The sequence below is a fragment of the Rhinichthys klamathensis genome, unplaced genomic scaffold, assembly GCF_029890125.1.
Source record: "Rhinichthys klamathensis goyatoka isolate OS25496 unplaced genomic scaffold, OSU_Roscu_1.1 h1tg000131l_1, whole genome shotgun sequence".
Taxonomy (NCBI): domain Eukaryota; kingdom Metazoa; phylum Chordata; class Actinopteri; order Cypriniformes; family Leuciscidae; genus Rhinichthys; species Rhinichthys klamathensis.
In genome coordinates this window covers 713,647-726,282 of record NW_026606666.1, presented here as the reverse complement: position 1 = coordinate 726,282, position 12,636 = coordinate 713,647, and the positions used below count along the sequence as shown (strand labels likewise).

At 37.9% G+C, this 12,636-nt stretch overlaps 1 protein-coding gene across 1 annotated transcript in view; it reads right to left on the bottom strand.

Moving 5' to 3' along the window:
• scg3 (secretogranin III) overlaps nucleotides 1–12,636 on the bottom strand; it is a 44,090-nt gene that overhangs the window by 11,544 nt on the left and 19,910 nt on the right. The window contains exon 11 of the mRNA XM_056256703.1: nucleotides 11,772–11,861. Coding sequence (XP_056112678.1) covers nucleotides 11,772–11,861 — 90 coding nt within the window. The remainder of the gene's footprint in view (nucleotides 1–11,771; nucleotides 11,862–12,636) is intronic.

Sequence of the window (12,636 nt, the reverse complement as noted above, 5' to 3'; positions counted from 1 at the left end):
TATATCTGGTGGTCTAAAACATGTTTATTTCATGGATATCGATGAGTTGAATTTTTGAATATGTTAGCCAAGGCATTTTTCCTTTTTGTTTTATGTAATATTATTCAGTGCTCTGCCATCTGTATTTGCTCAGTAGCTTTTAATATTATTAATATAATTTAATAGCTGCAGCAAAAGCTTTCTGTGGAAGCTTGTTTCCGCCAATGAATAAAAATAAAAAAGGTAATCGTGACCTTTTTATCTCACAATTCTGCCTTTTTTCTCGCAATTGCGAGTTTACATCTCGGAATTTTACATTTTGCAATTCTGACTTTTTTCTCGACCCATCGATATCCATGAATTGTCTCAGAAAGTTATAAAGTCAAAATTGCAAGATATAAAGTCGCAATTGTGTTATAAAGTCAGAATTGTTAGATATAAACTAAAAGTCAGTCTTTTTTCCTCAAAATTGGACTTTACAAATTGCAACTATAAGTTTATATCTCGCAATTCTGATGTTTTTTTCCTATAAATTCTGACTTTTTTATCTCACATATCTTGAGTTTATATCTCAGAATTGTGTATGGAATAAAGTATGGAAGCTTGTTTCTATCCCGGAATTTAAAAAGTAAAAGATAATTGCGACTTTTTATCTCACAATTCTGATTTTTTTATCTCACAAGAAAAAAAAGTCAGAATTGCAAGGATTTTTTTTTATATATAAAAAATTATTTCTCGCAATTGTGAGTTTATATATATTTTCAGCAACCATTCCTCAAATAAATACAGACTTGTTGAGCATAAGAGACTTCTTACAAACCCCAAACATTTGAACAGTAGAGCAAAATAATCAGAAATATAGCTGCAAACAGCAATTATCGGGGCCAAGCACAAGAAGACGTTAAAGCAACACTATGTAACTTTTCAACCTTCATAATATATTTCCAAGACCCTTGTGATGGTACATCGACTTACAATAGGTTAAATGACACGTCTGCCATAGCCTGACGTGGTCTGTATCGCTTTTACTATTGCAACTATAAGTTTATGTTACACTATGTAACTTCGGGTTTCGGGTAGTAACCCGACCACAAAAAGAACTACAAAACTCGACTGCTTTACGGCATACGTCACTTCCCCCACCACTTCCTCAAATTGTCTATGGCCATTGCAGACATCCCAAGTCTATATCATCTCCCTGATGCCCGCAAATTAGTTTAAATCTGCCGGAATCTAGAGCGCGCATGCGAGACAGAACATACTGCACGTAATAACATACATAGCGCAAGCACGGCAGAGAGGGAGAGAGCGAGAGACCTTGCGAGTGTGCCTCACGAAAGCTAGTCAACCCCCCCCTGGACATTGTTGATTCCAAAGCCGGTGCTGGATAAACAGCGTGCGTGCACGTGCGACCGTAGGCTGCGGTAGGCTAAATTATTTACGACAGCGGTAATGGACAATTTCGCTTCCAACCTGTAGGGCGACCGCGGAGGAAAAGTTACTTGGTGTTGCTTTAAGAGATACCAACATGACTAGGAGTGTCAGACCAACTGCAGCAAGGAGCAATTAAAGATATTTTAAGAGGATTTTGGGCAAATGGCTGAAAAATCATATATACAGTAATTTATAAGATGATGATAATAATTTATCACTTTTGTTTTGACCAATAGGTGACGCAGTTATGAAATCGATGTGATGTGGTCAGAGTGAAGTGACAATGACACATGCAAAGTTTGGTGTCAATATGTCAAGGCATTGCAGATATAAAGCCTGATTACTCATTTTGGCGTCATGCCTCAACTTTGCTGCTGCGGTATACAAAAACGGTTTTGTCTATCGACACGAAATCCATAACTTTTACTCGACACGGTCTGGAGATGATATGATTCGATTTTGGTGAAAATTGGACAAACGGGCTAGGAGAAGATAGAAAAATAGGTTTTAAAAGAAAATAAAGATAGCGGACAGGAAGTTTGGCTGACTATGGCAAAATTGGTATCTATGTTTTCGGCATAACCCAAGGAATCTATTAAGACCAGTGTCATTACAAAAGGCAAATTTATTCAAAAGTTATTAGTATTTTTTTTAATTGAATTATAACTTTTGACCTAAAGGTGGCGCTGTCTCAATTTTTTTGAGTACCTTCAGGGCATGGTGCTGATGGCACATGCTGAGTTTCGTAATGTTACAGCAATGTATTCGTTAAGTATAGCATTTTACATCACAATACTGTATTACATCACAAAGCTGCAGTCCGGCATTTTTCCTCTTTGTCGCCATCTCTGTTCGAAATCTGCAATTGCAGTCATTCGCGGAATTATCAACTTTACGTGGGTTGTAGTTCAACACCGCGGATGAACACAGTGTTTAAGGAGAGTGTGCAGCTGTCAGTCACCGCGCCGATGTGGATATTGTCATTCAGAATCACAGATTATTATTTTTGGAAGTATGACCAACATAAGAATTTTCACCGGGAAATGTCATCTGAACTAGTAAGAAACATTCACTTTTGTTCTGGTTCTGACATTGCAGTAAATCGCGCTGATTAAATCTAACAATTGCTTATAAGTTATCATTTCACGCAAAACCGTGCAAAGTAGCTATACTATGTTCTCTAATTGTTAACGTTAACAACGTCAGCAAGCATTGCGTGACTACATCATGTAATGTCCTTCCGATATTATCCTTGTTTTCGCATAGGTCCGGTTGCAGTCTCTTTTTTTCTGTAGCCACTCCGAAGTCCGAACGAAGTCTTTTGCATTTTACAGCGGGTGAATCTCTAGTTGTCACTGATGATGATCGTCGTTTGAACCTTTCTGGATCCGCCATCAAATTGATAAGTTTAATTATATCAAGTGCTGTGAGAAAAGGCTATAAATCTCTACCTCCAACATCCTCACACGCAATATAGCTTATACTAGCCGAGACTCCTTCTTTATGTGTACAGATGTGACGTAATGACGCAAAGACATGCTCGAATCTCCCGCGGAAATCCACCAGTACCACTAAAATTAAAAACATTATTACAAGCTTACCGTTTTGCATCGAGCTAAGGCAAGCAGATAGTTTTGAACACTGGCTGGTTATGTATTTTATCAAATATGTATTTTGGATAATTTTTAACCCAAAAAAAGCTACGGACAGCAGCTTTAAAGTCAATGTCAATTTCATGTTTTGTTCTATTATAGCGCCAACAAGTGGCAAAATCCCACTATTTTTTTTATGTGTCCTCAAAGTGAGCCCATACATGTCTGTATCAAATTTGGTGAAAACATCTCATTTTGTTTTGGAGTTATAGACATTTATATGCATAAACACATAAAAAAATGACCCACACCTGACTTTATTTGAATTTTATTGCCACTTACTATTAATATTTTGACATTTGGGCATTAGCGTTTAGCTAACGACCTATGTTTTCAAACTTCTGACGGTGGTTTTGTCTCGATCAGTCAAATGTTTTTTAAGCGCTTAATCACAACGCTACACAAACTGTAAGGCAAAACCTAGCATGTTTGGTATCATTAGGTGGCGCTGGTTCTAAACTTCTCAGGCTCCTTCAAGGCATCATACATCATTCAAAATGGCCGACGCCTAAAATGATCGATGTGGAAAAATTGGATACCAGTCGACTCAGCATGACACCCTGAATCTAACAAGACTTTTATGATTTTTGGACAAATCGTTCAGAAGTAAAGCAAAAATAGCCATTTTTTCGTGTCTCCGGACCAGTAGGTGGCACTGCACCGAAACGCAGCATGTAGCCTCAGGTCATGCTTGTGATGACATGTACCAAGTTTGGTCTGAATACGATAAAGTGTTGCAGAGATACAGCCTTAAGTCTGTTTTCGCAAGCGCGACGTAAAATTAGCTTGCAATTTCGAGAACGGTTTAGGAGGAGTTCGAAAAAGTAGGTTTTTAAAAAGAAATTCAAAATGGCGGAAGGATTTACATGACTCGAATCGTCTTGAGCCAAGGAATCAGTGGGAAAATGAATTTTGTTTCTAGCCCTTATGGTTAAAAAGTTATTAGCATAAACATAAGTGAAACTTTGGACAGTTGGTGGCGCTAGAGGGATTGAGTTAAAGACTCCAAATTTGCTATGGTGACCGTTCAGACTATCCTCTATCAGTGTGCAACATTTCATAACTTTCCCGCAAGCGGTTCTATGGGTTGCCATAGACGTCCATATGGAAGAAGAAGCGGAAGAATAATAACGCCAACGATTTCAGTGCTTGGCCCCTAACAAGCACCAAAAATGTATATGTTTAAGGATCCATTTACATGACACTGTTTTTAACTAAAAATAGAAAACTTTTTACGCGCTTTGGCCATTCATTTAAACTACAACAGTTTTTTGGGTTAGGGTTAGGCCTGAAAATGCAAACCTTTGAAATTGGGTTTCAAAGTGCAAGTTTTTGAAAACGAACCCGTTCTCTTCTCAATGTAAACAACTAAACAAACGTGAAACGTGTGAAATGTGAAAACGGTGACGTCATGCGCATACGTATTACATGTTCAGTCTATTGGTACGTAATGTTTCTTTGCAAAGTGACATCGCCGACTACTGGCCTGGCAGCACAATACAGAGTTTTTAGTAGTTTTTGCGGATCCGTGTGAACGGGGATCGCTTTGACAACGTTATCACCTGTACACAAAAAAAGCAAAGGAAACAAAAGAAAAACTTTTCGTTTTTAGTACATTGTTGTCATGTAAACATACCCTAATTAAGGATGAGATTTTTATTTTAGTTGACAACAATAGTTGTAATGTTTAATGTAATATCTGTTTGTGTTCTGGATTTAAAAGGGATTCATTAGACAACTTTACAACTCAAATAACTCAAAGAAAGTAGCAACCCACATTCTTTACGAGCAAAACATTCTTCTTGTCTATTTTTTTCCCCTCTGTCTTTGTCAGTGTCACACATGCCTATCTTACAATCATTCTCCAGATTCCCATGCAATGCATGCCACTGTTAATTTAATTTCCCTTAGAATCAATGGACAAAGACTTGCACACACATTAGCAAAGCCTTTCAGACTGTCTGTTTAAGAGAGAGAGGGGAGTGAAGGTGTGCACCTGAGAAATCAGTAACCTAACCTTATTTAACCCAAGAATAACTGTGTTTGTATACATTTAATTACTTAAGTTGATTCGGTGATGTTCAAATTTTTTTTTACTTGAATTAATCTAGGTAATTTAGATGTTATCATTTTGGTTGCTGTTTTTCAGTGACCAAACAAAGTCTCATCTCCAACAGAGAAAAAAAAAAGAAGCTTTTCATAGAACTAGCTTTACTTTTTCAAGGCTTTCTTTTTGAAAACATATTTTGTAAAATGTTTTTGCTAAATGTGCTTTTTTCTATTTCTGGGTCTAAGCAAATCACACTTGGTTTAATATTTTGTCATTTAGAAAATTGACGTTTACTGTCATACATGTGTGAACTTTTTTTGTAAAAATCAATTCAAATTATTTTGAAACTGTTTTTCCTGTGTTTGGTCATTCATTTCTGTTATGATATCCATATTTCACTCCCAAAATCAAATGAAATTTTTTTTTATTAAATATTTTGCTGACAGAAAGTGAAGTCAATTTTAGGATTATTACATGTTTTTTCATTGTAACATTAATTTCATAACAATTAAATAGACTCTTTTACAAAGTCTTGATTTTGTTTTTGTGGTCTACTAGAATAGGTTCTCATTAATGCATTTAATTTAAGGTAAATTGTTTATACATCATGGAATTATTGGTTTTACATTACATATCTAAATAAAAACATAGAAGAAATTCAGCAATGAGATGAGAGATAAATGTGGCTTTGTTTGCTTTATGCAGAATAATATTCTTCTTTTTTTGTGTATGTGTGTGATGAATATGACCTGGACATGATTCACCCGTCTAGACGGTAACAGGCTGCTTCTAATGAATCTGTTTGGAATATGAACAATAGAACAACAGTTCTCATCTCAAAAAACACACTCATTTTCTGAGCTGAGCAGATGATGCCTGAAGAACACAGACAGTCTCATGCTGGCAGGTATAAAGAGAGGAATACACAGATCCTTTGTCCAAAACACAGCAGACTTACAGCGCCGTAACAGAGCCAAGCTCATCAAACCGACGCATATTCATGAGTGCTCTCACCCACGCTTATTTTAATTGCAAATTAAGGGAAAAAAAGAGTCTTTAATTTGACTGTTCTTCTCCATGTTTCTATGTAACCTTGGGTTAGGGATCATACAGCTCTAAGAAAATGTAATAATCAAACATAAAATAGCATTGCGTAATCTTCACGTATAAATTAAATATATATTAATCCTTGGTAAAGCTGCAAACGTTTTTTCTTTCGTTCTTTCTTTAACATTAATGTCACAGAAGAGAGGGCTATTTTAGGCTGCTGTCACTTTAAGACCGAATGCAATATAGGCGTATTGCATCCAACAGGCAATTTCTTAATTGTTTACATTCAGTTAAGACATAACTGACTGTATTTACTATGATTCTTGCCAACACGGCTATTTTGCCTTAGTTTTATGTGTATTTGTCTGTTCAAGTGCAAGACATGCCCTCTGTATGTGCGCTATGGATGAAGCGCCATGTGCTTCACACCAGACGCGTCGCGTTCTCAAGTTCAAGGCGGCAGCGCAAAACAGTGAATCTAATCACCATACAGACAAAAAGTTCACTTCAAGAATGGAAAAAAATGGCTTCGATGTGTTTTGCTGTAAAAACGGTGGCAGAAACAGAAAAGACAATCTATAGTAGCCTATATCTCTTCATAAGCACAGACTTTATTAAACAGGTACACAGAAAGAAAATATTGAAAAATGTCTATACACACTCTTCCAGCCTAGGGTGAAGTCATTATGTAGATACATTAACAACGCTTTGAGACAAATTAGGCCTGTCATTTAAAGGAAAAATATGTGACTGGCGCTCTGTGACACAGCAGGATTTTGAACAGCTCTGCGCTTGTTTGTTGCAAAACACAAAGGTTTAAGAATAAAGGGGGTCGCCCTTTATTCTTAATCGTCAGTGTTTTGCAAATAACATTAAGATTCTAATGAAATAATATGCAAGTCCCAGGCACTCAATAAGCAGATAATGAGGAGAAGGTTAAAAAGCCTCTATTAGATATGGCTTATTTCATTATAAAAAAGTCACAAGCCAACATGTTTCTAACCCTAAGCCTAACCCTAACCCTGCCTGGGACTTGCATATTATTTCATTGGATCCTTTCCCTACCCCAAGAGCACCTATCACGGATATACTTCACCTGAGCGCCTGGTTGAATCTCTTTTAGAACATTAAGATTCTCTTCATATTCATCGTTAATACATTAACAATGTACAGCGCTACCGCACATCAAAATAAAATGCTACTTTCAAGTGGAGGTGAAACAGAACAGCCTCTGCCAAAATCTAGCAACAGCCTGACATCTTTAAATTGCATTGTGCATAGGCTGCTGACTAGACATGTGCCGGTATTCGGTAATGCGATAAATCGTGGTAATGAATATGCACGATATTGTTATCGCGGGGACTTCGAAATACCGTGAAAAATAATAGATCCGAATTTAGATTTTTAGAACGCGCATCAGCTTATTTTCCATCAACCGCTTAAAAAACAATGCGTATGCTGCGCAAAACACGTGCGCACTTTGATGTAAACAATCCCCACATCACATGTATAAGCACTGTGTGCATGCAGTGCGCACTCTAGTCTAATGTAAACAATCCTCACGTGGAGAAGAAGCACGGCGGAAGGAGGAACGCTGCCGACTATTTATCCCCCGCATGGCTGCCAACTCTCACGCATTCAGCTTGAGACTCACGCAATTGACACTTTCACACGGTCTCGCGCCACACATCCATTTTCTCACGCAGAGAAAAATCGCGGAGCAAAGAGGACACTGACACCGACAGACTAGACAGAGCAGGTTACTTTTGATAAGAAAAAAATATCAGCTCTCAGGTTTTATAACGAAATTCAGACAATAAATACTGTTTTGGTGCTTGTAAATGTGACGTGACAGATCGCGCGCCTCAGATCAAGTAAACAGATCATCTGTTACTTTTTATTAAAGATACAGTACAACCCACCGAAAGGTACGTACTTTCGATCAATCAGTGTTTTTCAACCACGGAAAGAGGTCAATAAAACTGCAGGAGAACAATTATGTCACAGAACGTTACATTTACCTCAGGAAAGCCATTTAATGTTAGTTGACTATAAGAAAATAGCTATAGAGAGGAGTATTTTGCTAAATATGTGCACTATATTACATATTTTAATATATGTTTACTTGTCATTATACACTCACCGGCCACTTTATTAGGTACACCTGTCCAACTGCTCGTTAACACTTAATTTCTAAGCAGCCAATCACATGGCGGCAACTCAGTGCATTTAGGCATGTAGACATGGTCAAGACAATCTCCTGCAGTTCAAACCGAGCATCAGTATGGGGAAGAAAGTTGATTTGAGTGACTTTGAACGTGGCATGATTGTTGGTGCCAGAAGGGCTGGTCTGAGTATTTCAGAAACTGCTAATCTACTGGGATTTTCACGCACAACCATCTCTAGGGTTTACAGAGAATGGTCCGAAAAAGAAAAAACATCCAGTGAGCGGCAGTTCTGTGGGCGGAAATGCCTTGTTGATGCCAGAGGTCAGAGGAGAATGGCCAGACTGGTTCGAGCTGATAGAAGGGCAACAGTGACTGAAATAACCACTCGTTACAACCGAGGTATGCAGCAAAGCATTTGTGAAGCCACAACACGCACAACCTTGAGGCGGATGGGCTACAACAGCAGAAGACTCCACCGGGTACCACTCATCTCCACTACAAATAGGAAAAAGAGGCTACAATTTGCAAGAGCTCACCAAAATTGAACAGTTGAAGACTGGAAAAATGTTGCCTGGTCTGATGAGTCTCGATTTCTGTTGAGACATTCAGATGTTAGAGTCAGAATTTGGCGTAAACAGAATGAGAACATGGAACCATCATGCCTTGTTACCACTGTGCAGGCTGGTGGTGGTGGTGTAATGGTGTGGGGGATGTTTTCCTGGCACACTTTAGGCCCTTAGTGCCAATTGGGCATCGTTTAAATGCCACGGCCTACCTGAGCATTGTTTCTGACCATGTCCATCCCTTTATGGCCACCATGTACCCATCCTCTGATGGCTACTTCCACCATGTCACAAAGCTCTAATCATTTCAAATTGGTTTCTTGAACATGACAATGAGTTCACTGTACTAAAATGGCCTCCACAGTCACCAGATCTCAACCCAAAAGAGCATCTTTGGGATGTGGTGGAACGGGAGATTCGCATCATGGATGTGCAGCCGACAAATCTGCGGCAAATGTGTGATGCCATCATGTCAATATGGACCAAACTCCCTGAGGAATGCTTCCAGCACCTTGTTGAATCTATGCCACGAAGAATTGAGGCAGTTCTGAAGGCAAAAGGGGGTCCAACCCGTTACTAGCATGGGGTACCTAATAAAGTGGCCGGTGAGTGTATAATTGTTATTATAATGAAAATTACGGCATATTACATTTTTATATTTATATTATTATTATATTTATATTGTATGCATTATATTTAATTTCTCTCTGTATGTTTACAGCATTATGTGAGATATATTTTTTCTTGAGAAAAATTTAAATGCAGGCTATCTACTGTAGCCTACCAAATATTTATCCAAATGAGTCAATATTGAATCAAGATTGAAATTAAATCCACGAATTTAATTGAAATCGTGAAAATTGTGTTAAGCAATAATACAAACAGTAGCCTCAGTAACCATGTAAACATTATAACATGTTGTCACTAAAAAATAAAATTAATGTTTTGACAATCACAATTACACATTGTGATGCAAGTTTTTTTTAGATACCCCCAATCCGTCTGTTTCTCTTGTGCAATTAAAATATCGTGATAATACCGTATACCGTGATAAAAGCTCAATCAATTAATCGCAGCATGAAAATTTGATACCGGCACATGCCTACTGCTGACCTATATTACACTAATCTGACCACTAATTAGAATGTAGAAATTGATTTATCCCCTAATTCGCCTTTGGCTAAGCCCCGCCCCCCTTAGTTACTGTTGCTACGTCCGACAAACAAACTTCATCTGGGCTCTGGTATCAACATGGCTTATGCTGTGACAGCTCTTCCTGCTGAAATTTGATCAAACTTTTATAAAGCAGCAAATAAAGTGTCCGATAGAAGTAGGCAAAAGGGCTGCAATATACGTTCGAAGGCTATATTTACGACATACAGGTGAAACGCAAGGAACAACAAGGCATCCAAATAGAGTCAAAAGCATATCGGTCACAGTCAAAAAATGAACCACCGCATATCCTACTAATCGAGACGGAGGCTGGGACTAACAATATCAAGGAGCAACACTGTTCATGCAAAGCTGGGTAGGTCTCTATTCACTTCTATAATCGTTATTACAAAGCAAACGGACTACGCAAGTATAACGTTGTATTTATTAGCAGCGTGTGCTAGACGACACTTGTCAGGATTTGACTTCGGGTTTGGGAAGGGAAAAAAACGCACACCCCCCTCCAACCTCTCTGGGAAACGCGTATCTGTGTTACAAATGCCCCAGGCACAACGTTTAACCATATTTTAGATAAAACTACGATGGTAATAGCCTGCCGAGACTAAAAATATGACACGCCTGTGTTAAAGTCAATGGAGCGCTGTGAAAAAGTGTCGGACCTCTGTGGGAGCTCGTTCTTGGCTGCGCTGTGATTGGTCAATCTACATTCTAGGGTGTGGCTTAGCCAAAGGCGAATTCAGTTTAATCTGAATAATATTTATTACTAATAAAATTGACAGAGTATGTGCATTAAAACAATAAAACAAAAGGCAGTGCACATATCCTGCTGGCTTGAATCACGATTAACTTAAAGGATTAGTTCACTTTTAAAAAAACTTTTACTGATAATTTACTCACCCCCATGTCATCCAAGATGTCCATGTCTTTCTTTCTTCAGTCGAAAAGAAATTAATGTTTTTGATGAAAACATTCCAGGATTTTTCTCCATATAATGCACTTTGCTGGGCACCAAACGGTTCAAGGTCTAAATGACCGTTTCAGTTCAGCTTCAAAGGGCTTTAAACGATACCAGACGATGAATAAGGGTCTTATCTAGCGAAACGATCTGTCATTTCAAAAATAAATAAAAACGTTAAAGTGTTATAGGCACAAATGCTCGCCTTGCGAACTCTCCTGTTCGAACTCGTTCATCAAAATGAACAAATCTTTTTTCGAGTCAATGACTCGAAAAAAGATTCGTTCATTTTGATGAACGAGTCAATGACTCGAAAAAAGATTAGTTCATTTTGATGAACGAGTTCGAACAGGAGAGTTCGCAAGGCGAGCATTTGTGCCTATAACACTTTAACTTTTTTATTTATTTTTGAAATGACAGATCGTTTCTCTAGATAAGACCCTTATTCATCGTCTGGTATCGTTTTAAGCCCTTTGAAGCTGAACTGAAACGGTCATTTAGACCTTGAACCGTTTGGCTACCATTGAAGTCCATTATATGGAGAAAAATCCTGGAATGTTTTCATCAAAAACATTAATTTCTTTTCGACTGAAGAAAGAACGACATGGACATCTTGGATGACATGGGGGTGAGTAAATTATCAGCAAAAGTTTTTTAAAAAGTGAACTAATCCTTTAAGAGCAAATACAGCACATTCTATGGCCATTTCAGCAGCTGTAAAATATGTCATATTTGATGAACCTTTACCTTCTTTGTTGCCTTCCTTGTTGTGCTTTTTCAGCCATTCAATGTTCTTCCTGATTGCATCCAGATAACTCTCAGACTTCCCGGGATGACCTGACAGACAGAAATTGTTATTATACCCCTGAATCACCAGAAAAACTACCACAAAGAGATGATTCCTATCGCCCTCTGAGCCATCTTAGAGCTATTTGTTCAATTATCAGATGATTTTCACATGTATGGCATTATTTTATGACTAATCCTGTTTTCAAGGTTGGAATTTTGGCCAGTGACAGAAGAAAATATTCTTGTTTGTTTAAATTAATATAATTATCATTCAATATTTTGCAAGAGAATACAGAGATGAATAAATGGTGCTTTTAGAATAGATGTATTTTTACAATCATCAAGTACACATTTGTACAGATCACTTTGGCGTTATGAAAGTTTCCATAGCAACAAATTATTTCCGTAAGTGCATAAATTCTGAACCCGTCATCTCATAATTGTGGTAATTATGACATAAAAGCAGCATTAATGTATAATGGGTGTGCTCTAAATGGTTCTTAGGTAATAAACCACAGTGATTATTACAGCTTTGAACAAAAATGTACAGTACATTTAAAAAAATCAATAAAAGTCTCCCTTAACAGGGTCTCATAATTTCATTCATTACTGTCAGTTCACTCCGAGTGTTACAGCGATGCCCTCAATCTGTTGGGCTGCTGCAGAGTCTCCCTATGGGACTGACTCTCTCTCTGTATCTCTATAACACTCATACTGCAGTCTGGCTGTATGTTTCCAGTGAAATTGCAGGCTAGATTCGTATTTAATGCAGGCTCATCAGTGTATCTGCCTCAGTGCTTCTGCTAGCATGCTAAACAGCTCA